This window comes from Erpetoichthys calabaricus, chromosome 13 (genome assembly GCF_900747795.2).
Source record: "Erpetoichthys calabaricus chromosome 13, fErpCal1.3, whole genome shotgun sequence".
Classification (NCBI taxonomy): Eukaryota; Metazoa; Chordata; class Cladistia; order Polypteriformes; family Polypteridae; genus Erpetoichthys; species Erpetoichthys calabaricus.
This window is the reverse complement of record NC_041406.2, coordinates 85042854-85070508: the sequence shown is the minus strand read 5'-3', so window position 1 is coordinate 85070508 and position 27655 is coordinate 85042854. Positions and strand designations below refer to the sequence as shown.

General features: G+C 40.4%; 1 protein-coding gene across 1 annotated transcript in view; it reads left to right on the top strand.

Moving 5' to 3' along the window:
* Positions 1–27655, top strand: part of atp9b (ATPase phospholipid transporting 9B) — a 320223-nt gene that overhangs the window by 7665 nt on the left and 284903 nt on the right. The window contains exon 2 of the mRNA XM_028817197.2: positions 20028–20201. Coding sequence (XP_028673030.1) covers positions 20028–20201 — 174 coding nt within the window. The remainder of the gene's footprint in view (positions 1–20027; positions 20202–27655) is intronic.

Genomic DNA, 27655 nt, shown 5'->3' with positions numbered 1-27655 from the left:
GCTTTACACTGACAAAAGTGGAAATTTTAATAAGAGCATATCGATCTTTTGATATCCTCTGTATGTTTACTGTTCTAATTTATTCCTTTAACTGAGGCGATTTTGATGTACCTTAGTCGTCCGTCAACTTTTACTTCATTGACATTTTCATTTTAGATGTTTAATAATCCCCCTCCTTTAACCGCCACCTTATCGTGGTGAAGGGGTTTGCGTGTCCCAATGATCCTAGGAGCTCTGTTTCCGGGGCTTTATGCCCCTGGTAGGGCCACCCAAGGCAAACTGGGTCCTAGGTGAGGGATGAGACAAAGAGCGGTCAAACAAATCTCCTATGAAGAAAAACAATTTTGGACGCGTTTTCCCTTGCCCGGACGCGGGTCACCGGGGCCCCACCTCTGGAGCCAGGCCTGGAGGTGGGGCTCGATGGCGAGTGCCTGGTGGCCGGGCCTGCACCCATGGGGCTCGGCCGGGGCACAGCCCGAAGAGGCAACGTGGGTCCCCCTTCCATGGGCTCACCACCTATGGGAGGGGCCAGGGAGGTCGGGTGCAGTGTGAGTTGGGTGGTGGCCGAAGGCGGGGACCTTGGCGGTCCGATCCTCGCTACAGAAGCTGGCTCTTGGGACGTGGAATGTCACCTCTCTGAAGGGGAAGGAGCCTGAGCTAGTGCGCGAAGTTGAGAGGTTCCGGCTAGATATAGTCGGACTCACCTCGACGCACAGCTTGGACTCTGGAACCAATCTCCTTGAGAGGGGCTGGACTCTGTACCACTCTGGAGTTGCCCCCGGTGAGAGGCGCCGAGCAGGTGTGGGTATACTTATTGCCCCCCAACTTGGAGCCTGTACATTGGGGTTTACCCCGGTGGACGAGAGGGTAGCCTCCCTTCGCCTTTGGGTGGGGGGACGGGTCCTAACTGTTGTTTGTGCGTATGCACCGAACAGCAGTTCGGAGTACCCACCCTTTTTGGAGTCCCTGGAGGGTGTGCTAGAGGGCATACCTTCTGGGGGACTCCCTCGTTCTGCTGGGAGACTTCAATGCTCACGTGGGCAATGACAGTGAGACCTGGAAGGGCGTGATTGGGGAGGAATGGCCCCCCCGATCTGAACCCGAGCGGTGTTTTGTTATTGGACTTCTGTGCTCATCATGGATTGTCCATAACGAACACCATGTTCAAGCATAGGGGTATTCATATGTGCACTTGGCACCAGGACACCCTAGGCCTCAGTTCGATGATCGACTTTGTGGTCGTGTCGTCGGACTTGCGGCTACATGCCTTGGACACTCGGGTGAAGAGAGGGGCGGAGCTGACAACTGATCACCACCTGGTGGTGAGTTGGCTTCGATGGTGGGGGAGGATGCCAGTCAGGCATGGTAGGCCCAAACGTGTTGTGAGGGTCTGCTGGGAACGTCTGGCAGAGCCCCTGTCAGAAGTAGCTTTCAACTCCCACCTCCGGCAGAACTTCGACCACATCCCGAGGGAGGTGGGGGGACATTGAGTCCGAATGGGCCATGTTCCGTGCCTCTATTGCTGAGGCAGCTGACCGGAGCTGTGGCCGTAAGGTGGTCGGTGCCTGTCGTGGCGGCAATCCCCGAACCCGTTGGTGGACACCGGCGGTGAAGGATGCCGTCAAGCTGAAGAAGGAGTCCTACAGGACCCTTTTGTCCTGTGGGACCCTGGAGGCAGCTGATAGGTACCGGCAGGCCAAGCGGAATGCGGCTTTGGTGGTTGCTGAGGCAAAAACTCGGGCATGGGAGGAGTTTGGGGAGGCCATGGAGAACGACTTTCGGACGGCTTCGAGGAGATTCTGGTCACCATCCGGCGTCTCAGGAAGGGGAAGCAGTGCAGTGTCAACACTGTATATGGTGGGGATGGTGCGCTGCTGACCTCGACTTGGGACGTTGTGGATCGGTGGGGGGAGTACTTCGAAGACCTCCTCAATCCCATTAACATGCCTTCCAATGAGGAAGCAGAGCCTGGGGACTCAGAGGTGGGCGCCCCCATCTCTGGGACTGAGGTCACCGAGGTGGTCAAAAAACTCCTTGGTGGCAGGGCCCCGGGGGTGGATGAGATACGCCCGAGTTCCTCAAGGCTCTGGATGTTGTAGGACTGTCTTGGCTGACACGCCTCTGCAACATCGCATGGACATCAGGGACAGTGCCTCTGGATTGGCAGACTGGGGTAGTGGTCCCCCTCTTTAAGAAGGGGGGATCGGAGGGTGTGTTCCAACTACAGAGGGATCACACTCCTCAGCCTCCCTGGAAAAGTCTATTCAGGGGTCCTGGAGAGGAGGGTCCGTCGGATAGTCGAGCCTCGGATTCAGGAGGAACAGTGGGGGTTTTCGTCCTGGTCGCGGAACAGTGGACCAGCTCTATACCCTTAGCAGGGTCCTGGAGGGTGCATGGGAGTTTTGCCCAACCAGTCTACATGTGTTTTTGTGGACTTGGAAAAGGCATTCGACCGTGTCCCTCGGGGAAATCCTGTGGGGGGTACTCCGAGAGTATGGGGTACCGGCCCCCCTGATAAGGGCTGTTCGGTCCCTGTACGATCGTTGCCAGAGCCTGGTCCGCATTGCTGGCAGTAAGTCGAACCCGTTTCCAGTGAGAGTTGGACTCCGCCAGGGCTGCCCTTTGTCACCGATTCTGTTCATAACTTTTATGGACAGAATTTCTAGGCGCAGCCAGGGCGTTGAGGGGGTCTGGTTTGGTGGGCTCAGGATTGGGTCACTGCTTTTTGCAGATGATGTTGTCCTGTTTGCTTCATCAGGCCGTGATCTTCAGCTCTCTCTGGATCGGTTCGCAGCCGAGTGTGAAGCGGCTGGGATGAGAATCAGCACCTCCAAATCCGAGACCATGGTCCTCAGCCGAAAAGGGTGGAGTGCCCTCTCAGGGTGGTAGCGAGATCCTGCCCCAAGTGGAGGAGTTCAAGTATCTCGGGGTCTTGTTCACGAGTGAGGGAAGAATGGAGCGTGAGATCGACAGGCGGATCGGTGCGGCATCAGCAGTAATGCGGGCTCTGCATCGGTCTGTCGTGGTGAAAAAGGAGCTGAGCCATAAGGCAAAGCTCTCAATTTACCAGTCGATCTATGTTCCTACCCTCACCTATGGTCATGAGCTATGGGTAGTGACCGAAAGAACGAGATCGCGAATACAAGCGGCTGAAATGAGTTTCCTCCGCAGGGTGTCTTGGCTTTCCCTTAAAGATAGGGTGAGAAGCTCAGTCATCCGAGAGGGGCTCAGAGTAGAGCCGCTGCTCCTCCGCATTGAGAGGAGTCAGATGAGGTGGCTCGGGCATCTGATCAGGATGCCTCCTGGACGCCTCCCTGGTGAGGTGTTCCGGGCACGTCCAACCGGGAGGAGGCCCCGGGGAAGACCCAGGACACGCTGGAGGGACTATGTCTCTCGACTGGCCTGGGAACGCCTTGGGATTCTCCCGGAAGAGCTAGAAGAAGTGGCTGGGGGAGAGGGAAGTCTGGGCATCTCTACTCAAGCTGCTGCCCCCGCGACCCGACCTCGGATAAGCTGGAGACAATGGATGGATGGATGGATGTTTAATAATCAATACAGCAACATAAAATTAAAGTTTTTTTTGTAAATCAATTCCAGTTTAATCTCCCATATTGTGCTTAGGCAACACTTTTTCAACTTATTTCACTAAAGGGAATTAGTTACCTTTAAAATTTGTCTGATCACTTCAACATTTATTTCTGTGTGAAATTGAAGAAAATGTTATTAAGAATGATCCAACGTCAGAAATCAAATACATTTGAACTTTAATAGACCAAATTAGAGGACATTTCTGTCTAAAGTTAAAAAGTTACTATAAATGGTGTTCTGTCCTAGAGCAGTGGCGGAGATGGAAAAGAAAAACCTGATATGTAGCAAGAACTGAAAGTGCTTTCTCATTGTCACAGTAAGGGTCAGTCTACATGTATTCGTTGTGATACGAAGTTTAAAAAAGGTTAGACGTCTAATGAGATCATCTTGCAAACACTGGCAGCTTATCAAGAAAATGCTACTCTCGGTTCAAGTGTGTTACACTATCTTGAACATCATCTGTGTTCAATACTGTGTTACCTATCAAAATCTGATCTGCATCGTTTTTTTTTTTGTTTGTTTTGCATCATCCATAAGTTATTAAAGTTGGCATAAAATCTTTAACTCATTAGCTTTGTTCTTTATCAGTATGCTGCTGCTGGAGTATGTGAATTTCCCCTTGGGATTAATAAAGTATCTGTCTGTCTGTCTGCCTATACTAAAATTATCTATCTATCTATCTATCTATCTATCTATCTATCTATCTATCTATCTATCTATCTATCTATCTATCTATCTATCTATCTATCTATCTATCTATCTATCTATCTATCTATCATAGTGCTTTTCATATCTATCTATCTATCTATCTATCTATCTATCTATCTATCTATCTATCTATCTATCTATCTATCTATCTAATCTATCTATCTATCTATCTATCTATCTATCTATCTATCTATCTATCTATCAATCTATCTATCTATCTATTATATAGTGCCTTTCACATTATCTACCTACCTACCTACCAACCAACCAACCAACCAATAGAGTGCAACCCTTTTGTTTTTTTTTTTTTTTACAGACTCAAGACAAACCTCAAAATAAGCATTATGACAGATTATTTAGTTAATTTGTCTTTTCAAAATGATGTCAGTTAGACATGTTTAAATTCAGAAGGGGTCAGTGTTATGTTAAACTTACCAATAATATTTTTAAGATGTTCAATATTACTTTGATTGTCACTAAAGTACCAGAAGTGCCCAAGCATTTTAGTTTTCTTGAATAACCAGCATTTTAAAATTGTTATTACCCCAAAGTACTTATTTACAAATTGTATACAGAACATGAAAAATGTATAGTTTCAGACCTCCAAAAAAAAAACCATAAGCAGAAAAGGTAATTGTGTTTGAGGCTGAAATTCTCATTTTAAACTAGTCATACATCTTGTTTAAGATTTTAGTTTCGGCTTGTAATTTGTCACATAGTCACTAGATAATAATGAATCAGTTAAAAATACATAAACTGTAATAGGAAATTGCTGCGTCACTTCATATTTCTTTAAATGGTATCCCAAGGAGCCACAGTGATGTAACTGTTATATGGCATATGACAATAAGGAGCCTTAATTTGATACAAAAAGTAACATACAGTCGAATGCTGTTTTTCGTTTTCACATCTTTGGTGCCTTAAGTAAATGGCAACAGTCTCGGTGAATGGCTGTTTTCTGTTTAAAATAATTTCTGACAACTTCAGTGTCATTTCCAGTAGGGTGATCTGTTTTACAGGATAAAAGCCACTTCCTCTCATGGCCACAGAGGCCTAGTTTAACATTGGTAATGCAGTTCCTTTCTCTCATCTCGGTTGTTGTGTCTCTGTCAAAAGAGACATCCACTACGCCTTTAGGTAGTTGTATTAGTGTATTCCATATATGAATGTGAGGTATTACCAAAAGTATTAATCCTACCACATTAGGGACTTAAAATAAATAAATGAATGAGACAAATGTTGGAAATGCGAAAGCTAGAGTTTTTTTTTTTCATAGGTTCAAGAGGATACTTTGAAGATTGAATTTAATCCAAAAGTGTTTATATCAGTACTTTCATGAAAAGTTAAGTGTAACAGTATTTGAAGATTTGAAGTAAAATTAATCTAACTTTTTGGCCTCTTTTTTTATATTTGTGTGCCTGTCTGTCTAAAAAGTGTACATACATTGTATGTGTGTATATATTTAATATACGAAACAATATATAGTCCCTGTCAACTTTCAAGCATTATTCAGAAGTGATTAAGAAGACTAAGAGAATGTGAGGTTATATAGCACGCTGATGTGTGGAGTACAAGTCCAAGGAGGATAAGCTCAAGCTTTATAACACACTGATGAGGTCTCCTCTGGAGTTCTGGGTACAGTTTTGGTCTCTGGGCTGCAAAAAAAGACATGGCAGCATTAGAGAAAGACCACGGGAAGACTGACTAGGCTGATTCATGCACTGAGAGGTATGAGTTATGGGGAAAAATTGAACCCTTTCAGTTTAACACTAGAATTACCAAAACTTACGAGGAGCTCTCAACTTAAAACGGTAAATTCCCGAGGCACCCAGGATCGAACCTGGGGCCTCTTGATTACAAGTCTGCAGTTCTTGCCGCTACACTACAGAAGCTGTCGTATTATACTTGTACCTTTTGTGAAAGTGTTTATTTGATTTACCCTCTAAAACTCCAGCACTTTACTCCCAAGATATTCAAGGCTTCAGCTGGGAGAACTTCATGCCTTTTCTGCGGCGGTTATGGGTGGTATAGCACGCTACTTTCTGCTTGTGTTGAATCGACACATTTACAAGACAAAAGACACTGATGGAGAGGTGCAAAGGGATTTAAGGTGGGCCGAGTTTTTTCGTAGGCTTTGGTAATTCTAGTGTTAAGCAAACAGAGATTAAGAGGTGACATGTTTTCGTTGTTTAAAGTTATGAAAGGAATTAAAATGAGTTCAACAGAGTTTGTGAACACGTTACGGTAAGGACAGTAGAATAAGTGACCAAGTGATGTGGTAGACAGCAGGACTTTATAGGGACCTTCAAAACTTGACTAGATGTTATTTTGGAGGAATTAAGTGGATAGGACTGGCTATCTTTGTTGAGATGAATGTCTTGTTCTTTTCTATTTTTTCCTAATGTTCTACTGTAAGTATAGTGGTAGGGTCAAAATTTCACCTTCCAGTTTTCAGTGGATTTAGCATCTTTGTCAGCTTGTTCATCTGTGGATGCAATATTTTAAAAGCTAATCATTCAATCTGAATGGTATAGTGCTTCACATTTTAAAATGTTCAGCGTTTATTGATGCTGTAAATTGTGCTCTTTAGTGGTAATGATTTTGAGTTTTCTGCACACCTTTGTAGCCTAACTGGGATTGAAGATTATGTTTTTTTTTTGTTTTTTAACAAATTGTCATCTTTCCTATTCACATAATTTGTTACTGGGCAATATTTCAACACTAAAGCTTCAGCATTATGTCAGAAAAGTTGTGCTACACACATCAGATTTTTGTATTTTAAAAATAAATAACGGTCTTTTAACTCTTTTAGGGTGGATGTCGACTTTTGTCGAAATTCAGAGATAGAGGACAGTGATCAGCCATAAATGGTGACAAAACTCGCTGTTGTGTTTTAGTTCAGCTCTCTTTGCTAGAAGGAAAGTTAGCTTCATTGATTTGACCTTGATTACCTACGCATGCGTGAGTAGCGACGAGCAAACAACCTCTAAAATGGCATTGATATCTAGTGAGAGACCAAAGGGAATGCACAAAGCAAAATACTCCGTGGACAACATTTTGCATATTATCCCTGAATTGGACTCTGACTTGTTGGACTCCGATTTTGATGGAAGTAATCTGAAGATGGAGATTGAAAACTTGAGCTGAACGGTCCCCAAGTTGATTGTGGTGCTGAACACGCTTGTGTAGCTGATGGGCCCACGGCAATGTTCGCCTGGGAGGAGTGCCACTTAGACCAGATTGTGTTGCACTGCCACTCGAGGACAGGCCAGGCAGCTGGCCCTGCACACATTCCTACTGGCCACAGAGCTGTCCCTGCACAGCCACCAGACACTGAACAGGCGTCGACAGCAGCCACAGCAACAGACGTTTTACGTTGATTTACATGTGAAACCTTTGCTTTGTATGCTTTTTCAGAAAACCAAGTTGGCTGCAAAGAAGTATTCAGCCCTCAAAGAGTTAATTAAACAATTTTTATTGTAATTTTTGAGGGCAGAAGTTTGCTTTAGGGCTATTATAGTTTTTCCTTTACCTAAATGCTTCATTTTTGAGATATTGGTGTCAATTGCCTCTTGTATTACTGTTACCTTTAGTTTTAGGCATATTATATTATGCAATATTTAGAGAAGTTCATTTAGTTTACCACATATACTGCAAGTAAATGTCCAGTATAAGTTACTGAGAGAGTTAAACCTATATTGTTAGCAGTAAACTCCATGTGTCATGGAAAATAAAGACCTTTAATGATGTGATCAGACATTTATAGAATGAGGTTTCACATTCTAAAGACATTGGTGTGAACCATAAAGCTATGACAATATAATACTTTATAGATTAAACTTTATTATCAACGTGCCAAGTCCCTAAAATGCAAATCAGACCAGATGACTGATCAGTCAGCAAAATGGATCTACAGCTTTTGTAACGTACAACAGTGAACAATGTATGTAAGAAAAATAATTGTTTTTAAAACTTCTTAACTATATTTTGGCTTTACTCAAAAATCTGAATAATTGTAGGATGCAACACATTCAGCTAATAATCCATTTATAAGGTCATTAGTGTCCCATGTATAGAATACGATGAAAGTCTTACTTTCACGTGCTGATCAACATGCAACAAATCACTACTATCTGATGCCACAAATTAGACTTTAATATTGAAATTTCCAGAATCGAAAAGTCTTGGATTTCCAAATTTGGCTCCTTAGTCATTGATTCACATTCAAAATCATGGGTATGCAAGATATATACTGTATGTGCAATTTAAGCATGGAATGGCTTTTGGAAAGCACAAAATGTGATTATGAGTTAAAAGATCAAAAGTGTGCAACAACAAAAGGAAAAGATGCAGCTGTTGTAAGATGCATATGCGAAGCTGCTAAATGTAAATGATACTACAGGACATATTTTAAAAGGGGTCAAGGCAAAAATCATAATCCAGAGGATACAATGCAAACTAAGCATAAGTGGGCATAAAAATAATAAACCCGACTTGGTGACAAACAGTCTTCTTAAATAAACCAGTAATTATAGCCTTATGGGGAAGGCTGAGTAAATTGCCTTTGCCCCCAGGAGGTGTGAAAATGGGCACGGCCAAGGATGTAGCATGACAGTGAAAACTGATCACAAAGTGTTTGGTGATAATGCAGCAATCTATTGTTTTGATAATATATTAACGCATCATTTTGCTGTTATTACTGTTATTAGATGTGCTAGGACATTCCCATTCCACCCTTCCCCTATGTATGTATGTGTGTGTGTGTGTGTGTGTGTGGTGTGTGTGTGTGTGTGTGTGTGTGTAGGAGAGCACCATTTACTCTCATACTCTGGTTGTTTGCCCTTTTATTTCACCCGCTATTCTCACTATTTTTTTTCTTTAATTCCTCAATATGCTTTTCAAAAATGAAATATGCAAGTTGTATGCTTGTTTGGGTGATAATCTTTAGGTCTACTGTTTGTGTCCAGTCCACACTTACATCAAGTGTTGGCATAAAGACAGAAAGAGTAGCTAAAGCATTATTTATTTATAGACAAAAAAGTCTCTTTGGTAATATTGAGGATTGGCTGCCCTGGGATTTATGTTCTCATTATATTTTTGAATGTATTTTTTTTAGTACTGGTAGACATTTTCATATAAATACATATACTTCTTGACAGATTTTATTTAATCAGCTATTCGACAACATCTTCTTCTTTAATAAGAGCTTGTAATAACTTTATAATTTCTCAAAAAGCTTCAGCATAGAATCTTAGTCTTTTTCTATATGTAAATAACTAATAATACCATGCAATCATATCATTTAAGGTCCAGTTTAAATTTGATTAAAATAGATATACTGTACAGTGATCCCTCGCTATATCGCGCTTCGCCTTTCGCGGCTTCACTCCATCACGGATTTTATATGTAAGCATATATCGCGGATTTTTTGCTGGTTCGCGGATTTCTGCAGACAATGGGTCTTTTAATTTCTGGTACATGCTTCCTCAGTTGGTTTGCCCAGTTGATTTCATACAAGGGACGCTATTGGCAGATGGCTGAGAAGCTACCCAAGTTCTCTCTCTCTTTTGCGCTGACTTTCTCTGATCCTGACGTAGGGGGGTGAGCAGGGGGGCTGTTCGCACACCTAGACGATACGGACGCTCGTCTAAAAATGCTGAAAGATTATCTTCACGTTGCTACCTTCTGTGCAGCTGCTTCGTAAAGCGACATGCTGCACGGTGCTTCGCATACTTAAAAGCTCGAAGGTCACGTATTGATTTTTGACTGTTTGTTTTTCTCTGTCTCTCTCTCTCTCTCCCCCTCCCCCTACTCCTGACGGAGGGGGTGTGAGCTGCCGCCTTCAACAGCTTTGTACCGGTGGTGCTTCGCATACTTAAAAGCCAAACAGCCCTATTGATTTGTTTGCTTTCCTCTCTCTTTCTGACAGTCTGTGCTCCTGACGTGCACTCCTTTGAAGAGGAAGATATGTTTGCATTCTTTTAATTGTGAGACAGAACTGTCATCTCTGTCTTGTCATGGAGCACAGTTTAAACTTTTGAAAAAGAGACAAATGTTTGTTTGCAGTGTTTGAATAACGTTCCTGTCTCTCTACAACCTCCTGTGTTTCTGCGCAAATCTGTGACCCAAGCATGACAATATAAAAATAACCATATAAACATATGGTTTCTACTTCACGGATTTTCTTATTTCGCGGGTGGCTCTGGAACGCAACCCCCGCGATGGAGGAGGGATTACTGTATATATTTTTTTAAATCAATAAAGCAGCATTCTCAACAGTTATTGGGCAATCCCCTTTGCCATTCACTGTAGTGGTTATCTCTCCTTTTTGAGTGTTAAGGCTTTTCAGAAATGTAATTGTTGAATTCTTCACTATACAGGATGCGGTTGTTTATGCGTTAACTAGCTAATGGTGTGTTTTTTGTGTGTGTGTGTGTGTTCAGTGGTAAGCCCTCATCAAATAGACTGTTGTATTATACTTTTTACTCATCCTGTACTTGCAAATAATGCGGGTTTCCATACGTGATATACTACTTTTTTGAAAGAAATGTTATGTTCTGCTGATTATAATGATTTGCGTAGCATGTTTCCATAAATAAAAGTATAGCTCAAAGTGCTTTATCAGAAATTAAGGAAAAAATTACAAAGTAAAAGTAAAAAATAATATACAGAAATTTACTAAATTAATACATAATTTAAAATAGAAACTTACTCAATATAGATAAATAAGATAGAGATTTATTTGTTCCCTGGAGGAAATTTGGCTGTAAAGTAGGTTTGCAGTTGTGAGTATGCGAAACACAGTTTATTCTTCTGTTATTATTTATTTAAGTATTTATTTGTCGTCTTCTTCTTCTTATTATTGTTATTGTTATTATCTCATATCCTTACTTAGCAAGTAGACTACAAGAATGTGTAAACCATGAAGGCCGGCAGTTTGAACACTTAAGTGAGTGTACCTAAATGCATTATGACATTCTTTTGAGTTAATAAAGTTATTAAGCTATTGAGTTAAGAAAGCTATTGTAATAATCATAACCTGCATGTCTTTTTCAATATTAACAACTGTAAATATACATATACTGTGTACACACTTACATGCATACATACATACATACACACACTCGCATGCGCACTATAGTTTGAAAACACACCAGAATAACTAAAAGTTGAACAAGATGAAATAGAAAGAAAACGTCTGATGTGGCAGTCCCAGTCCCAGTGATGTATTATTTAGATGTATTGCCTGTTGGTACAAAGGAGCTCCCCGTAGTGTGTCTTGACACACTTCTGTTGAATAATTCATTGCCTGAAAGTTCTCAGTGTTTCCGGGAGAGGATGTGCAGCATTGTTCATAATGGCACTCAGTTTTGTTTTAGCTCTTTTCTTTGCTACTACCTCCAGGGGGTCCAAAGTGCATCCCATACCTGAGCCTTCCCTTTTAATCAGGTTGTAAGCAAATTTAAATAATGGAATCCTTAAGTATAGAATACATTACTATTAACTAACTTTGTAAGTCTCTAATTGTTAAAATGATAAGATCGATGCTATGGTTATTTGGCCTGGGAAGAGAGAAAAATAAAAACTCCAGCTGGAGAGACCCTGGAGAAAATAAGTATCCAGGGATTGCAAAGGCCAAAAGACCACCCAGCCCCAACTGACCATTCTTCCAGGCATAAATCTGCTAAAGTAGTTCATTATTGTTTTGATGTATCATTCTAGAAGATATCAAGATGCCATATGTCTCTAGCGCTTTTCATGTGTTACACATAACTTTGACAGTCACTGCACTTGGGCCCAACAAAGGATTTTGGATGCTGCATTTTTTGATTGTTTCATATGGAAAATTAGCAAAAACAGACAAATATACTTAAAAAGGCAAATAAACAAGTCTGCTAAATCAAATGGATTGTGTAGTAAAATGTCAATAGTACATGATGTGTGAAATTCTTTAGTTTATTCAGTTTCAGTCCATGATAAGAAAGCAGTTACGTTAAGAGTTTTGACCGATATGGAAATCGCATTACAAAAAGGTCAAGTCATCACGTATTGAAACTAGTGTTGAGAAAATATTTGAATATTCGCATTAATACTAAGGAAAATGTATTCAGACAAGAAAATTACATGTTTTTGTTTGTCTGCAATGAAAAGGCAATTAAAAGAAAATATGTTTTCCTTGTACTGGATCCAAAGCATATTGTCTGCCAGCATTTTGTTTGTCTGTGTTCTACATTTTATATAGAATCAACATGAAATTCAATATTCTTTCTTTTACATCAACAAGTGTAAATAGTACCTTCTCTTCTTGTAAAAAGATTTTAAATTGTGCATTGCACTTTGCCTTGTATATTTCAGGTGAAGTGTCTGTAATTTTTTGTTTGGTGGATGTCACAAGTCTTATTTTGTAATTGCGAAAGGGTAATGGCTGTGAATCTTACGCTGCTGTCATAAACTATGTACGGTCATTAATCACAGGACCCATGTACGTTATACTCTCACAAAATGTAAAAACATTGCAGCTAATGGTTTCAGTTTGGTAAGAGATTTGTGAATAAGCCTGCATAAATCGTAATACAATGTAAAAAAAATCACATTGTGTTTGTATCTTGTTAACATATTTATTCTTAAGATATTTCAAATTAAACAATAATGAACTCTGTAGAGTGCCGAGTCTTATTTAGCAGATTAGATTATCAATTACAAATTAAAATAATGGAGCCATTTAAAAGAATTTGACTGGCTGTCATTACATGAGTGGCCACGTTGCCAAGATGACTTCTTAGATATTTACACTTCTCAGGTTGGATGCTGTGACTTGCCGTGTAGTTTTAAACAAAACATTATGGAGTAATGAAGGCAGGCAAAAATGAACCATTGAACCCTGGCCTTCTGTGAGCTACTGTTTATATGTTAGCTTAACATTGTTTTTTTTTATAAATTTTTAATAAAGATTTTAATCTTCTTAAAGGAAAATACCACTTCTGGCATTTCTGAAATGTAAATGAGTCAGTTTCAGAAAAGTGAAAGGGCTTTGCTTTATAAGCACACAAGAACTTCCTGAGCAGAACGTCAAGTCTCATCTTTAGTCAGTTAGCAATATTTTCAATATTTTAATTAACTAGGGGGCTATAGCATTTTTTTTTTTGTTTTTTTCACGTCACTTTCTCCTTCTACTCCTCCTAGAGCATAGGCTGTCTGCAAGGGGATCTCTAGACATCTCTGTCTTGGGCTGTCTTCTCCAACTGGTTCCAAGTGACTCCCATTTTCTTGATGTCTGCTTCAGGATCATGTCGCCAGGTGCTTTTTGGCCAACCTCTTTTGCTTTTCCCTTGAGGGTTCCACTTTAGGGCTTGCTTAGCGATGTTGGTTACATTTGCAGAGAATCCCCGTCTTCTCTTCCTTATGTCTTCTTTTGCAGGAAGCTGGTTTGTTTTCCTCCAGATCTCGTCATTGCGGATGGTGTCAGGCCATTGTATCTAGAAGGATCTTCCTTAGGCAATCGTTGATGAAATCTTGCACTTTCGTGACTATTGTCCTAGTTGTCCTCTAAATCTCTGCTCCATAAAGTAGGACTGTCTTGACATTGGTATTGAATGAGTTTGGTCTGTACTGACAGTTCCTTGGAATTCCAGATGTTCTTTAGTTGCAGCTCTTGCCTTGCCGATCCTATTTTTGATAGCTGCATCCATTCCGCTTTGCTTGTTGATAACACTGCCCAGATAGGTAAAGGCTTCCACCTCCTCTAATGCCTCACCATTCAACGTGTTTGGGTTAGAGCTGTTTGTGTTTGCTTTGAGGATTTTGCCCTTTCCTTTGTGTATATTGAGCCCAATTTGAGCCGAGTTAGCTGCCTCGTTGTTTGTCTTTTCCTGCATCTGCTGCTATGTGTGTAAGACAGTAGGGCCAAGTGGTGCACATAGTTAAGGTCATCCATCTGTGCCAAAGGTGTCCACTGGATCCCGTACTTTCTCTGTGCCATGGCTGTCTTCATAATTCAATCCATTGCAAGGAGGAAGAGGAAAGGTGACAACAAACAGCCTTTTCTGACAGCTCTCTTCACCTTGAACGCCTCTCTCAGTTGCCCTCGATGAGCTACTTTGCGTGTCAGTCCTTTGTTTAAATTCCTGATGATCTTGACAAGTTTGACTGGTACACCGCAATGTCAGAGGAGTCTCCAGAGCGTCTCCCTATCCACACTATTGTAGGCCTTCTCATAATCGCCAAAGTTGACATGCAGGAAAGAATTCCATTCCATCTTCTGCTCAACAATCCACTAACAGCTGTGTTTGGTGAACTTCCAGATGGGCTTAAGGGGGAGAAGGACAAACAAACTGTAATGGCCTTTACTTCACTATTGGCACGTATACTTCTCTCGCTCAACTGGAAGAATCCTAAACCACCTTGTTTAAGTCAGTGGGTAACTGATGTCATATATTATTTGAAATTGGAAAAAAAATCAAATTTTCACTTGGAGGATCTGTGCTAAACTTTTTAAAACCTGGCAGGATCTAATCAATAACATTTTAGATTAAGCATTTAAACTGAGGGAGTGGATTGTCTTCCTTTATTTATTTTAATTATTTTAATTTATTTATTTAATTTTTCCTACTATTAAATGTTTTGTTCTGTTGGCCTAGCTCTCTTTCTCATGGATTGGGTTGATTTGATTTGAACTTAGTTTTACAGTAATCCCTCACTTATCGCGGGAGATAGGTTCCAAGGCCGGACCGCGATAACTGAATTTCCGCGAAGTAGGGACACCATATTTATTTGATTATTTAACGTGTATTTGGATGTTTTTTAAACCCCCTCCCTGTATTGCTTTACAACCCACCCTTTACTGTATTAATAACAGGGACAAACTGCTAAGCAATATGAAATCGGTAGATAAGTTTATACTTACTGTATAGCAAAGTACAGTAGCAGCTTGTAGGTGGTCATGACGTCGTCGACCTTGTTGCAAAGATTTCTTAAAGCAGATTCCATCCCAGACTACTGCCTTATCACGTCACTTGCAACCTCGTTTTACGCCCTGGTTAAAGGACATGCGGCCGTAGATCTTATATGCTTTTCCTCCTTTTTAAATAAAAAGAATCGTGGACTCATTGATGCTGTAATGGTGTAGATGGCTCCCTTAATTCAACATATCCAAAACATTTACCTTTTCTGCAATCATTTGATATTCTGTTGGGCTTGGACACGGCCCCTGAATCAGTAGGCATGTTAATGCTGAATGAGTGAGATGAGACTTCCTGGTTAATGCAACACTGCATCGCTGAGCCCAATCAGCAGCACACAGGAACTTAACTGCGTGCTCTGATTGGGTAGCTTCTCAGCCATCCGGCCAATAGCATCTCTTGTATGAAATCACTGGGCAAACCAACTGAGGAAGCAAGTACCAGAAGTAAAAAGACCGCATTGTCCGCAGAAACCCTGCGAAGCAGCGAAAAATCCGCGTATATATTTAGATATGCTTACATATAAATATCCGCGAAGTCGTGAATCCGCGAAAGTGAACCAGCGAAGTAGCGAGGGATTACTGTATAAAGTTTGACTTGCTTGTATAGAATGTTATTTGTTTTTAATAAATTCAATAAAGTTTTAATAAAAACAAATGATGCACAGCATTGCTATGTGGTCGATGTAAGATCTATTCTTGCAAAAAGTCAGCCTTCTGGTTACGTAGTTGTGTGTCAACTTGGTCCTTCGTCCTGTTCAAAATGTCAATGTCACTTTATTTATAGAGTACTTTTAAAATAACAGTAATGCTGTAGCCAAAGTGCTTTATATTAAAATATGTAATGAACATAAATAAACAGATGTAAAGTACAATAAAATGAAATATAGCCAGCAGTGAGTTAAAGAAAGGAAGTGGACTAAGTGTTGGGCAACCATCAGTATCCGTGAAGGTCACTGAAAGCTAGAGGACAGAAATGAGTCTTGAGTCTCATTTTAAACAGTTCAGTTGAAGGCGACTCCTTAATGTAATGAAGTAAAGAATTCCACAGATGAGGTGCAGCAGCTGCAAAAGCCCTGTCCCCCTTTAGTTTTACACTTAGTGCGAGGGACCGTAAGAGACAACTGACCGGTAGTTCTAAGTACTCTGGATGGCTGCTGTAAAACACACAATTCAGATAAATAGGCAGGAGCAGACCCATGTAATGATTTAAAAACTAGCAACAAAATTTTAAAAGTCAGTTCTGAAACTAACAGGCAGCCAGGGTAAAGAAGCTTATATTGGAGAAACAGAATGAAAATACTGCATTTACTCGCAGATAAGTCAGGATTTGATTTTACAGTATAATTCCTGGTGTTTTATAATGTTGGTAGTATAAGTTGAATGTGGAAAACTCACGCTATTGGTCCAAGAGATTATGATATACTAACGCCCACCTGAGAGAGTAACCACGGAGCACACGGCCTTTTTTTTTTCTATGTGGGTGCGGCAATGCGCTGTATCTAACCCCCCTCTCTCTCTATCTCACTCTATTGTGCGTACATGACCACACAGTAATACCCGAACTATTCCGAAGTTTCACTGATTTGTGTTTTTTGTATCTCACACCCTCATACACCTTTATCGTAAGAGCATCCCTTATCTCTGATGGAGCGTTTGATGAGAACAAAATATGAAGCTGGTTTTAAATTAAATGTTGTTGAGGTAGCGAAAAAAATTGGTAACTGCATTGCTGCAACAAAATTTGATGCGTCTGAGAAACTGATGCGAGATGGGAGGAGGCAAGAGGATGTAAAAAAATGAAGTGTCGCATTTTTGAACGGACGTATAAGTCGGGGTCTGATTTTTTTATGATCGATTTTTTTGGGTTTTAAGCCCCGACTTATACGTGAGTATTTATGGTAACTGTTTAGCACCTTTGCAGCTATGGACAGAAGGGTGATCCCTCTGTAGTTGGTGCAAGTCAATTCAAGTTCAAGTTGGGGAGCATGCACTGGTACAGTGCATTGCCGCACCCACTACACGACGAAACAACTCGGGATCCTGTTTGGTAGCCCCCCAGGCAGACACGCGGTCCAGTCCCACCCTCCAGAATTGACCCTCTATCTGCCGCAGCCAGGTGTTGTAGTTAGTGCAACTGTTGGGTTTTTACATTTTAAAAATGCTGCTGTTGCCTGTATACTGTACCATAACTACTTGTCAGTTTGTAAAGTATGCCCCTCTGTCAGACCTATTGAAAAGTTATATGTGTAACACACAACACTATTGTCATCTTTGTTGAACATGCCTTGTGTCTATCCCATGTGTAAGTAGTGTCATTCTTCCACATTGTCATTCACACTTGCCAATTGTGGCTTCTCATGTGTGCTATGACAGCTGTGTTAAACTGGTAATTTATGTTTTTGGGAAGACATGTCCTTCAGTTTGGCCAATGGGTTTTGAAAAGAGATGGCACATATCAGGAGTCCACTAAATGATTTTGACATACAAATAAATTACACCTTTCCATAATAACCTTAATTTAATGAGGATTTAAAAGTACAGATCCGTCTCTCCTTGCTGCCAATACTGATGCTTTGTGCAAGAGAGGACAGAGCCGATTATACTTCCTTAGAAGGCTGGCGTCCTTCAACATCTGCAATAAGATGCTGCAGATGTTCTATCAGACGGTCGTGGCGAGCGCCCTCTTCTACGCGGTGGTGTGCTGGGGAGGCAGCATAAAGAAGAGAGAGACGCCTCACGCCTGGACAAACTGGTGAGGAAGGCAGGCTCTATTGTAGGCATGGAGCTGGACAGTTTGACATCCGTGGCAGAGCGATGGGCGCTGAGCAGGCTCCTGTCAATCATGGAGAATCCACTGCAGTCACTGAACAGGATCATCTCCAGACAGAGGAGCAGCTTCAGCGACAGTCTGCTGTCACCGTCCTGCTCCACTGACAGACTGAGGAGATTGTTCCTCCCCCACACTATGCGACTGTTCAATTCCACCCGGGGGGGTAAACGTTAATATTATACAAAGTTATTGTCTGTCTGTATACCTATATTGTTATCACTCTTTAATTTAATATTGTTCTTTATCAGTATGCTGCTGCTGGAGTATGTGAATTTCCCCTTGGGATTAATAAAGTATCTATCTTCCTTCCTTCCTTCCTTCCTTCCTTCCTTCCTTCCTTCCTTCCTTCCTTCCTTCCTTCCTTCCTTCCTTCCTGGGTCTAAGAGTGACACAGAAGAAGGGCTTGAACTGGCAGGAGTGTTCTGAATTCAGTGTATAATTCTGAAGCCACTAGACCACACTGAAAACTACTTATCTGACTTTTGTGTCATTAGAACACCACATAGCCAAACGCATCATCTTTCAAGGTGGTTCTGCATAGCCGATTTTAAAGACCATTCTTAAACGTAAACAATGGATAAGGTGAATGCAGATTTGTGTGTCTACAGGTGTCTGGTGCTGAGAATCCTCTCTCTGCCATAACCTGCAACTTTGCATTTTTATTATTGGTATGCACAGATTGAAGCAATTCCTTTTTTCACCCCATACCAGCTTCAGACTAAAAGTCATAATGGGAGTTCATTGACGTTTAAAATGTACCAAAAAAATAAACATTATGTATTGCATACCCAATTTTGCACAATTTGTATGTTTTTGTGTGTGTTTGTTTATGTATTTTTTTGTGCTAACCTCTCAGGATATATGATGTAATTCTTTCAAGGACTCTAATTGTTTGGAAATGCTGCTGGGTGTGTGTTGGGAAATGGAGTTCTGTTTTCTTCACTTCAAGCATATTCCTCACCTAATGCCTTGTATAAAGCTTTCTTTAATTTAGAATGCTTGATAATGCATTGTGTAAAAAAGGACCCAATCAGACTGATCTGTGCAGGCTGTTGTAAGTTTTATCAGAGTACCATTATGCCCTTACTAGTTCTTTCGCAATAACCTTCTTTCTAAATGCCTGTCAGTTTTAATATCTTAAAATGGACAGAAAGGTTATTTTATATAATTGTCAGATTGTTGATAAGCATTGTTATTTCAAGGTATCTCGGAAAGAAATGAACAAAATTAAAATACACTTGTAACTTTGACCTACCCTTCCAGAATACTTTTCATGAGATTTTTAAAGAGACAGTAGTTATTATTTTGTACTTGTAATTCATTTGGAGATGTCTTACTCTATCAAGGCTGGTACTCTATTAAAGTCATTGGCGATTTTCACAGTAAGTGATGTTGATATAAGCATATTGAGATATGCCAAAATAATAGCCTTCAGAATTTTATTAGGGACAGTTAAATAATCTAAAAATGTTTTGTGAAAATATCTTAAAGTAGATAAATTATTTCAGTCCGTCTTAATAGGAATTTCAGATTTCTGAAAACCGTAGTGCTGCTGACATTCTCACTTATTGCAATTCAGTACAATTTAAAGTAGAGAGAAACCAAAGTGTAATGTGAATGTTGCCTTTTAATATTGAAAACTATAGGTTACACCCTTAACTTTTTAAAAATATTTTTAATAATAGGTTGATTTTTTTTTTTGTTTTTATAATTAAAATGATTATAATATGCTTTCATTGTTTAATTACAGAGCATTGTGCTGTTTTTATACTGCTCTGCTAGTATGTCTCTCTCTGTTTTGTGGACTTTGTTCAGATCTGTTTTAAATGTCATTTGCATTTGTTTTGTCTAATCTGTTGGTGATGTTTGTGCCACTGCTCATTCAAGGGTGCTGGGATTTCTGTTCATGTCTGATGTGCTTCACTGTAATTCTTAAAACAGATACCAAGTGGAAGATGAATCTTCCCATTTGGATGAGATGCCCCTCATGATGTCTGAAGAAGGGTTTGAAAATGATGAGAGCGACTACCACACTTTGCCAAGGGCCAGAGTCATCCAAAAAAAGAGAGGCCTTGGGTGGTTTGTTTCAGGTGGATGGAAACTTCTTTGTACAAGGTACAGTTGATCGTTGCAGGCTTGTGTGTGTTTGTGACAGATTATTAAAGATAAAAAAATGCATTGTATTTGTTTAATGAAAGCAAGTATATTTCTTTGTATAAAATAAAACATAGCTAAAGTCCTGTTGCTTTAGTATAAATCCATTTTGCGGCATTCATGGAAGTTGCTCATCCACACCCACTCTGGTGTAGAGGTTAGTGCTGCTGCCTCACAGATCCAGCATTCTGGGCTTGAAATCTATGTTTGGTTGTTGGTCCTATGGAGTTTGTGGGTGACCCCATGGGTTTTATACTGTGTACTCTTTTTGTTCTTGTGTGTGTGTGTGTGTGTGTGTGTGTGTGTGTGTGTGTGTGTGTGTGTGTGACCCCCCCAATATTCTCAGAGACCTAACTTGCAATCTTAAACTGACCCTGTGTGTATGATTGGTCCCCATGGTGGTCTGATGCCCTGTCCAGTGCTGTTTTATGCCTTGCATTTGTTCCTAAAAGGGTAGGTTCTGTTTCCACTATTGCACTGAAGCTGGTTAAGTGAGATTAACAATCTTGTGTTATTTGCCCATTTAAGTGAAAGTAAAGGTTTCATGTGGATTAGTAGCAGAAGTGGTCAAGTTTAAGTTCAAATGTATTGTGTACTGCAGTAAAATTCTCTCTTGCATGTCTCCCACAGACTAGTGACAGTAGTGTATAATACAAACAATGAATACAACATCATATATTAAAAGTATCGGATACAAGAAACACTCATTTAGGTTTCAGTTGAATAGTCTCATGACTGTCCCAGACTCTACTAATATAAGTGCTAGTGGTTTTGAACAGTTTGCCATACTAGTAGTAGTAGTAGTACAGTAATCCCCCGCTCTATCGCGGTTCAGCTATCGGGGGCCCCCACTATATCGCGGAAAAATTCAATAAGTACATCCTACCTGCAGTGTATTTTGCAGCCAATTCATAACAAAAGCATACGGTTTTCAGCAGACAAAGAGTTTTGCGTTACAGCACCCAAATGATTTCTTACAAAGCCCGTTATTGGCTGAAAGAGGAGACTCAACCAACCAGAGCGGATTTTATTCTCTTGGGCTCTGATTAGCTGCTGTTAATGTGGTGTAATCTCGCAAGAACAGCGAGCGTGGGTCCCCGACAAATCGCGTATCACGTACCTTGCTTGTGGTCTGAGTTTTGTGAGCAAACTTTTGTGAGCTTTTCGTTTATTTTAAGCCCTACGATGGCTCCCAAGCATCCTGCATCTTGTAAGCCTTCTGATAGCAGTGAGCCTAAGCGCCAGAGGAAGACCTTGACCATACAGGAGAAGGTAAAACTGATGATAATTATTATTATGCTACTCATATCTTTAGCTCGACATCCGTATATCATATGTGTATCCAAAGTGTGTTTTAATAAGTTTACATGTGTTTAAAGCATGTGGGAGGGGTATTTTAAGGCTTAAACTATAAAAAAAATGTGGTCTTTCTATATCGCAGATTTTCACCTATTGCAGGTGGGTCTGAAACGTAACTTCCGCGATAGGCAGGGGATCACTGTGGTAGTGTTGCCACTTGACAGAGTGGTTTGACATACAAGTAAGGATTTCACTCTAATGTTCTACAAGTTACCACAAACACATACTAATTCCAGTTTATTGGAAAGCACAAATGAACTTGCCCAATGTGTACATTACTCCTGTCTCTGCGCTTCCATTATCTGAACCCATTTAGTTAGGATGTATATATATATATGTGTGTGTGTGTGTAGCACTGCTCAGATGGCTTAAACCTGTCCAGTGTTCATAGTTTGATCATACATTTAGAGTGTGTGCTGATTGTCTTGAACAAGCATTTATAGTTGTGAGCAACTGGAAGAGGATCCTTTTATTAATTGGTTTGTTTTTAATGTGGATGCCTTTGGCAGCTATGTGCTGTTGGGGTAATAGAACTTCACATAACAATGATAAACTAATAAACACATATAGTCAAAACTGGACAGTGAGATTATCACTTGGTTAGATGCTGAATTCATTATTCCGAATCCAGCCAAGTACTGACAAAGCTGTGTACCGAGTTAGTAAATGCAGCAGGTCATTTTCACTTACAGTTTAAATGGTTATACAGCATCTGAAATATTCACCCTTTCGGCCCTGGATATTCTGTTTTTATGGGAAACATTATTTTGTGAGATATTCTACCTTTGGGTTTTCTAGGAAGCTCAAAAATGAAAAAAACAACAAAAAAAATATCACTATTATTATATAACCAGTAACCGTGCACTGCACCATAACGTGCAGTGAATACACTTGACTTGAGCATTCCTTGTTTTCAGACTCTTTCTCTGTACATTTACCATTTGTCTTCTCAGAGGTTGATGCACTTGCTGCTTCCTGAGCAGCTCTTCTTGTCTCCACCCTAGCGGCCCGCATCTTCTCTTCTGTCGTCTGCATCTTTTTGCATTAAAACTGATTAAGTCAGTGTTTATGTTGCAGTTATTTAGTACGTTTTATTTAATTTTTCACTTAAGCTGGCACTTACAGTAAGTATTCAATCTGCCTCAAGAATGATTTAAGATATGAAGAGGTAGGGGAAGTGACGGATGTACTAGTAATAGGATATCAGAGCCGAAAGGGTTAAAATACTAAATGCCGTAGTTTAGAAGAGTGGTTCTCAAACTTGGGGTCACAGTTAGGTTGGGAGGGGGTTGCAAGATTTTTTAAAAATAAATGAAAATATTACTCAAGAAAAATGTCTTTTCTGATTTAAGCAAAATTAACAGTAACAAAACATCACAGACAACATGCACAATCAATATAATTATGCATTTTAAAAAGTTCTGAATTCATATTGGTCATTAGATTCCTGCATGTCCTCCCTTGGTGGTGTCAGGTCTTACAAGCACCGTTACATGTCTTAAATGGAGCACTCTCTTAAACTTGCCCAGATTCTCAAAGTAAGAAGGCCAACTGCTCTGCAAACATCACCTCAAATTTTTACAGGAGTGTGGTTGAGAGTCTGCTGACGGGCTGCATTACCGTCTGGTATGGGAGCTGCTCTGCCAGCAGCCGGAAATCACTACAGAGAGTGGTGAAGGCAGCAGAACACATCACGGGCAAGAGTCTCCCTGCCATTGAAGACATTTACCTCCATCGGTGCTTGCGTAAGACAAACAGCATCATAAAGGACCACAGTCATCCAGCACGCCAGCTGTTCTCCTTGTTACCGTCTGGCAGATGATACAGGAGTCTGGTTGCTCGGACTACAAAACTTAAGAACAGCTTTTACCACCAGGCCATTCGACTCCTCAACAGCAACACCTGAACACTTACATACACTACATGACACCTACATTGCATTACATCTACATTGCAATACTCACATACAACCTGTACCTGCACACACTATGAATACTGACTGGAACATGCATCTGCACTTTATGGAATATGTATCTGTACTCATAAAACATTATCTGTGCAATAACTGTCATTTGTACTTGCTGCTCATTGAACTCATATTGCTCTATAACTTCGTTTAAAACGTACATATTTTATTTTATATGGCTTGTCTATTTTTAACTTGTAATTTTTATTTTTTTTTTTAGCTTTATTAGATCTAGGCTGAGTGACTTGTGTTTCTCGTCATACACATTTCATTGTATGTTGACCCTGTGTTAACCTATATATAACAAATAAACCTAAACCTAAACAGACCAACAAAGAATAATAAAAGCAATGCGTTGCACAAAAAATAGAATTAGATGTCATAACCTTCTTCATTTTAAATTCAGATTTACTTGGACAGGGCTTTATTCAAATCCGCAACATACTGTAAATGGTGTGTGACCGCAGGACAGACTTGCACGAGTCCTTTCGAAAATGTTTGGGCACCAACTCAACTGGGTGTCCACGTTTATTCAAGGAAGGCTAAGCAAAACTGGGCACAATGGCCCCAGCAAAACACAGTTTTTCTTGCCCAACTGGTTCAAGGTCCAATAGCAGACACCATTTTCTAGGGACAGGCGAGTTTTATAGAGGTCTGAGTCATGCCCTCACTCGATGGCTTCACAAAGCTGTGGGAGGAAGAGGAGAGACACTTGGTGTGTGCACCCTCTCTCGTCCCAGAGTGGTATCGCTTACCTCTGCAGAGCCGGGAAAATGATCCCCAGACATGCATGCGTGACATGAAAAATGAATTGGAAGTACTGAGTCGCTTATTTAAACACTCAAAGGGGTACAAAATTTCCTTAGCATACAAACCCTGAGATTTGACTCAAAACTTTGGAGGTGTTAGGTGTCTGGCCCTGTGAGCATATCTTGCTGACATATTTGATTGACTTCATTTGCTGAATGCAGGACTGTGACACAAGTATGCTTGTACTTGTGTATAAAATCAAGACCTTTGGAAATTGCACCTGTGGCACTCTTGTGTGCAAAGTCAACATTCTGAACCGTTCCCACTGCTGGATATTTCCTGAATGAGACCATGCCAAAGCAGAAGCTGAAAGAGATCATATACAGCCATTTAAATTTGCTCCTGAAGTCCTTTTATTGAACTTCTTTCCCTTGGATGGCAAAGGAGAAGATGGATGGGTTTAAAATCCATTCAGAGTTGACGTTTCGTCCAGTGCTTTGACAATTCCTCAGCAGGAGGGTCTCATTGACATCCTTTTACTTTGCAAGTCTGTCTGTTACAAGTTTTTGGATATCCGCGCATAACAAATACCCCAGATTGTCAAGAATTACACTGAAGGAACTAGTGCTGCTTGTGTCAACTTCTCTATGCGAGTCTGGATTTTAATGAAAGATCCGATCTAGGACTAGGTTTCAAGTTGAAGATGACCTCAGTCTTTATCATAGTAGCCTTCTCCCCCCACATTACTTTTGTGGCCCTTCCATTTAAACACACATTTCGCACTGAGTAAATACACTCTTACTTCATAGATTTACCATCTGGGAGGTAGCAGAAAATGACAAATAGATGGGGTCGCTAGGTTTTTTTATTTATTTTTTTGTTTGAAAATTGAGACACACTACAAAAAAATTAAAACCACTGAGTTAAAGGTTCACAATATATGTCAGATCCAGACCAAAAAAAGAAAATATTATTACCCATGTGCAGCATGAAAGCAGTCCTTATTGTAATTTCCACATCGCAGATCTGACGTAAATAACCTGTTGCCTCAGTAAAGTATCTGAAAACCCCAACCTGGGAGGTGTGACATTGTGCATTAACGTTCCTGGTATAAGTCTTGGCTTGCATAACCAATCATTTTTTTTCGTTCCTTACATTTTTCAAATGCGATCATCCATAATGTAGGTTCCTAGGTCCTGAAGTATAATCACTGTTCATTTAATTGCCTTTTGGTATATAAGGAGAACATTTTGTAGGTAGGAATATTGCTCTCAGCTAATGAGTAGAAAGAAGGGGATAGCTCCATATTGGAAGTTTTAAATTTGAGATTTTACATGATATTTATATTTGATTTGGCCCACATAGAAATAAATACCATTACATTGTTCATTTTTGAAGCCAATTATGTACCAATACCACAGAAACCTTAGTTTTTTTATGCTGTATTTTAGAAATATCTTGCAAATTTCTCTATAATATGAAAATCTTTTCCCGCTCTTATGTTATCTGGCAAAGTATTAAAAGTTTAAAGTTTGTGATTCAACATTTTAATTTTTTTTTCATTGAGTTTAGAGGGATAAGTGAGTTCTGCAACTAAATGTGTGGGTTTTTTTTTTAGTTTCAACTAGCTGTCCCCCTCGGCGCCGCCCGTGTAGTAGTGAAACAGGACAAACTTTAAAAATCAATAAACAAACAGGTATCGCTAGCCAAGCAAAGGCAAGGTACACTCCAAAATGTGGCCAGAGGTAGACCATTTGAACGGAGGCTGGCACGGGAGTGAGGATGGCCCCACCCGGCTCCCCACTCTTGACGTCACGCTTCCCCCTCCCCTTCACCCGCAGCCTTAGTGTAAATATATCTCTCCTGCAAGTGAACTACAGTATTATACTTGGTTCGATGAGTGAAGTCGTAAAATCGACCGGAATGTTCAAGCAAAATCCGTTAGTTAGTTCTCTCGTTCGCTAGCTAAGCGGAGGAAAGGTACACGCCCTGAGGCTGGTGCGTGAGAGTGGAGGGCCCTGCCCCCCTACCCTCGGCCCGCTGTGGCTCTCTCGGATTCACACAAATAAATCAGTACCGCAACCAAACTGTGATACTTAGAGCGATAAGAGAAGTCACAAAATCAACCGGAATGTTCAAGTAAATTATAGGAAAAAAAACCTGATCTAAATCCGTTAAGTACCTCTCTCGTGAAAAGTGGACAGACATACAGACAGACGGATTATATATATACCTATATATACCTATATATATATATATATATATATATATATAAACTTAAAGTTTAGTTTACAGGTTGTGTTGTGTTGTTTGGGCGCCACCTACTGAGTCTGGGAAGCCGCTGGGTTTGACTCTGGGGCGCTGAGTCGCAGTGCGCGTGCGCTTCGATGCATCTGGCGTCCTTCGTCCGTGCATATATACAACCTTCGTTTAGTAATATAGATATGAAAATTTAACTGCTGATAGGGATTGTGCTATTCAGTGTATTGTTGTCCAGTGCCAGAATTGGCAGCATTTTTTGGAACATTTAGAAATTTGTATCTTTTAACAGTGACATTTATTATACTCATGACAACAAGTGACAGATTTAATGAGTTTGCTGAGAAAGACACTGGCACTTGAATAAAAAGTCAATTACTCATTATAGATGTCCGCTACAGTAAATAAATAAGTGTAAATGCAAAATTGTTTTCCATTGGCAGTATAATGGTGTGGATGTTTACAGTTAGATGATTTCTGTGCTAAATTTTAGAAAGTTTCTTTTCTATACTTTTACCTGTGATATATTTGAATTGTTTTGGTAATTATTTAATAACCAGTAACGGCGCACTGCACAACAACGTGCAGTGAATCCACTTGACTTGAGCATTCCTAGTGTTCAGACTCTTTCTCTGTATGTTTACCATTCGTTTGCTCAGAGGTTGATGCACTTGCTGCTTCCTGAGCAGCTCTGCTTTTCTCCACCCTGCTTCTTCACTTCCTTCGTCGACAACTTTTTGGATTAAAACAGATTAAGTCAGTGTTTGTGTTGCAGTTACTTGTACGTTTTCTTTAATTTTTCACTTAAGCTGGCACTTAAGTCTTCAATCTGCCTCAAGAATGATTTGAGATGTGAAGAGGTAGGGGAAGTGACAGCGAAGGTGGTAGGGATGAGAACGGCACTCGTACGCATGCACCACATGGCTGCCTGCTGGCGAGAATGATTTTACGATAAAACAAAAAATAAAAAGAGGAATAACCTTGGAGGTCAATCATCACCATGAAAGCGGATAGTAGACGTCATGTAGTATATGTGTACCAAATTTCAGGTCAATAGTTCAAATGGTTTGCGAGCTACAGG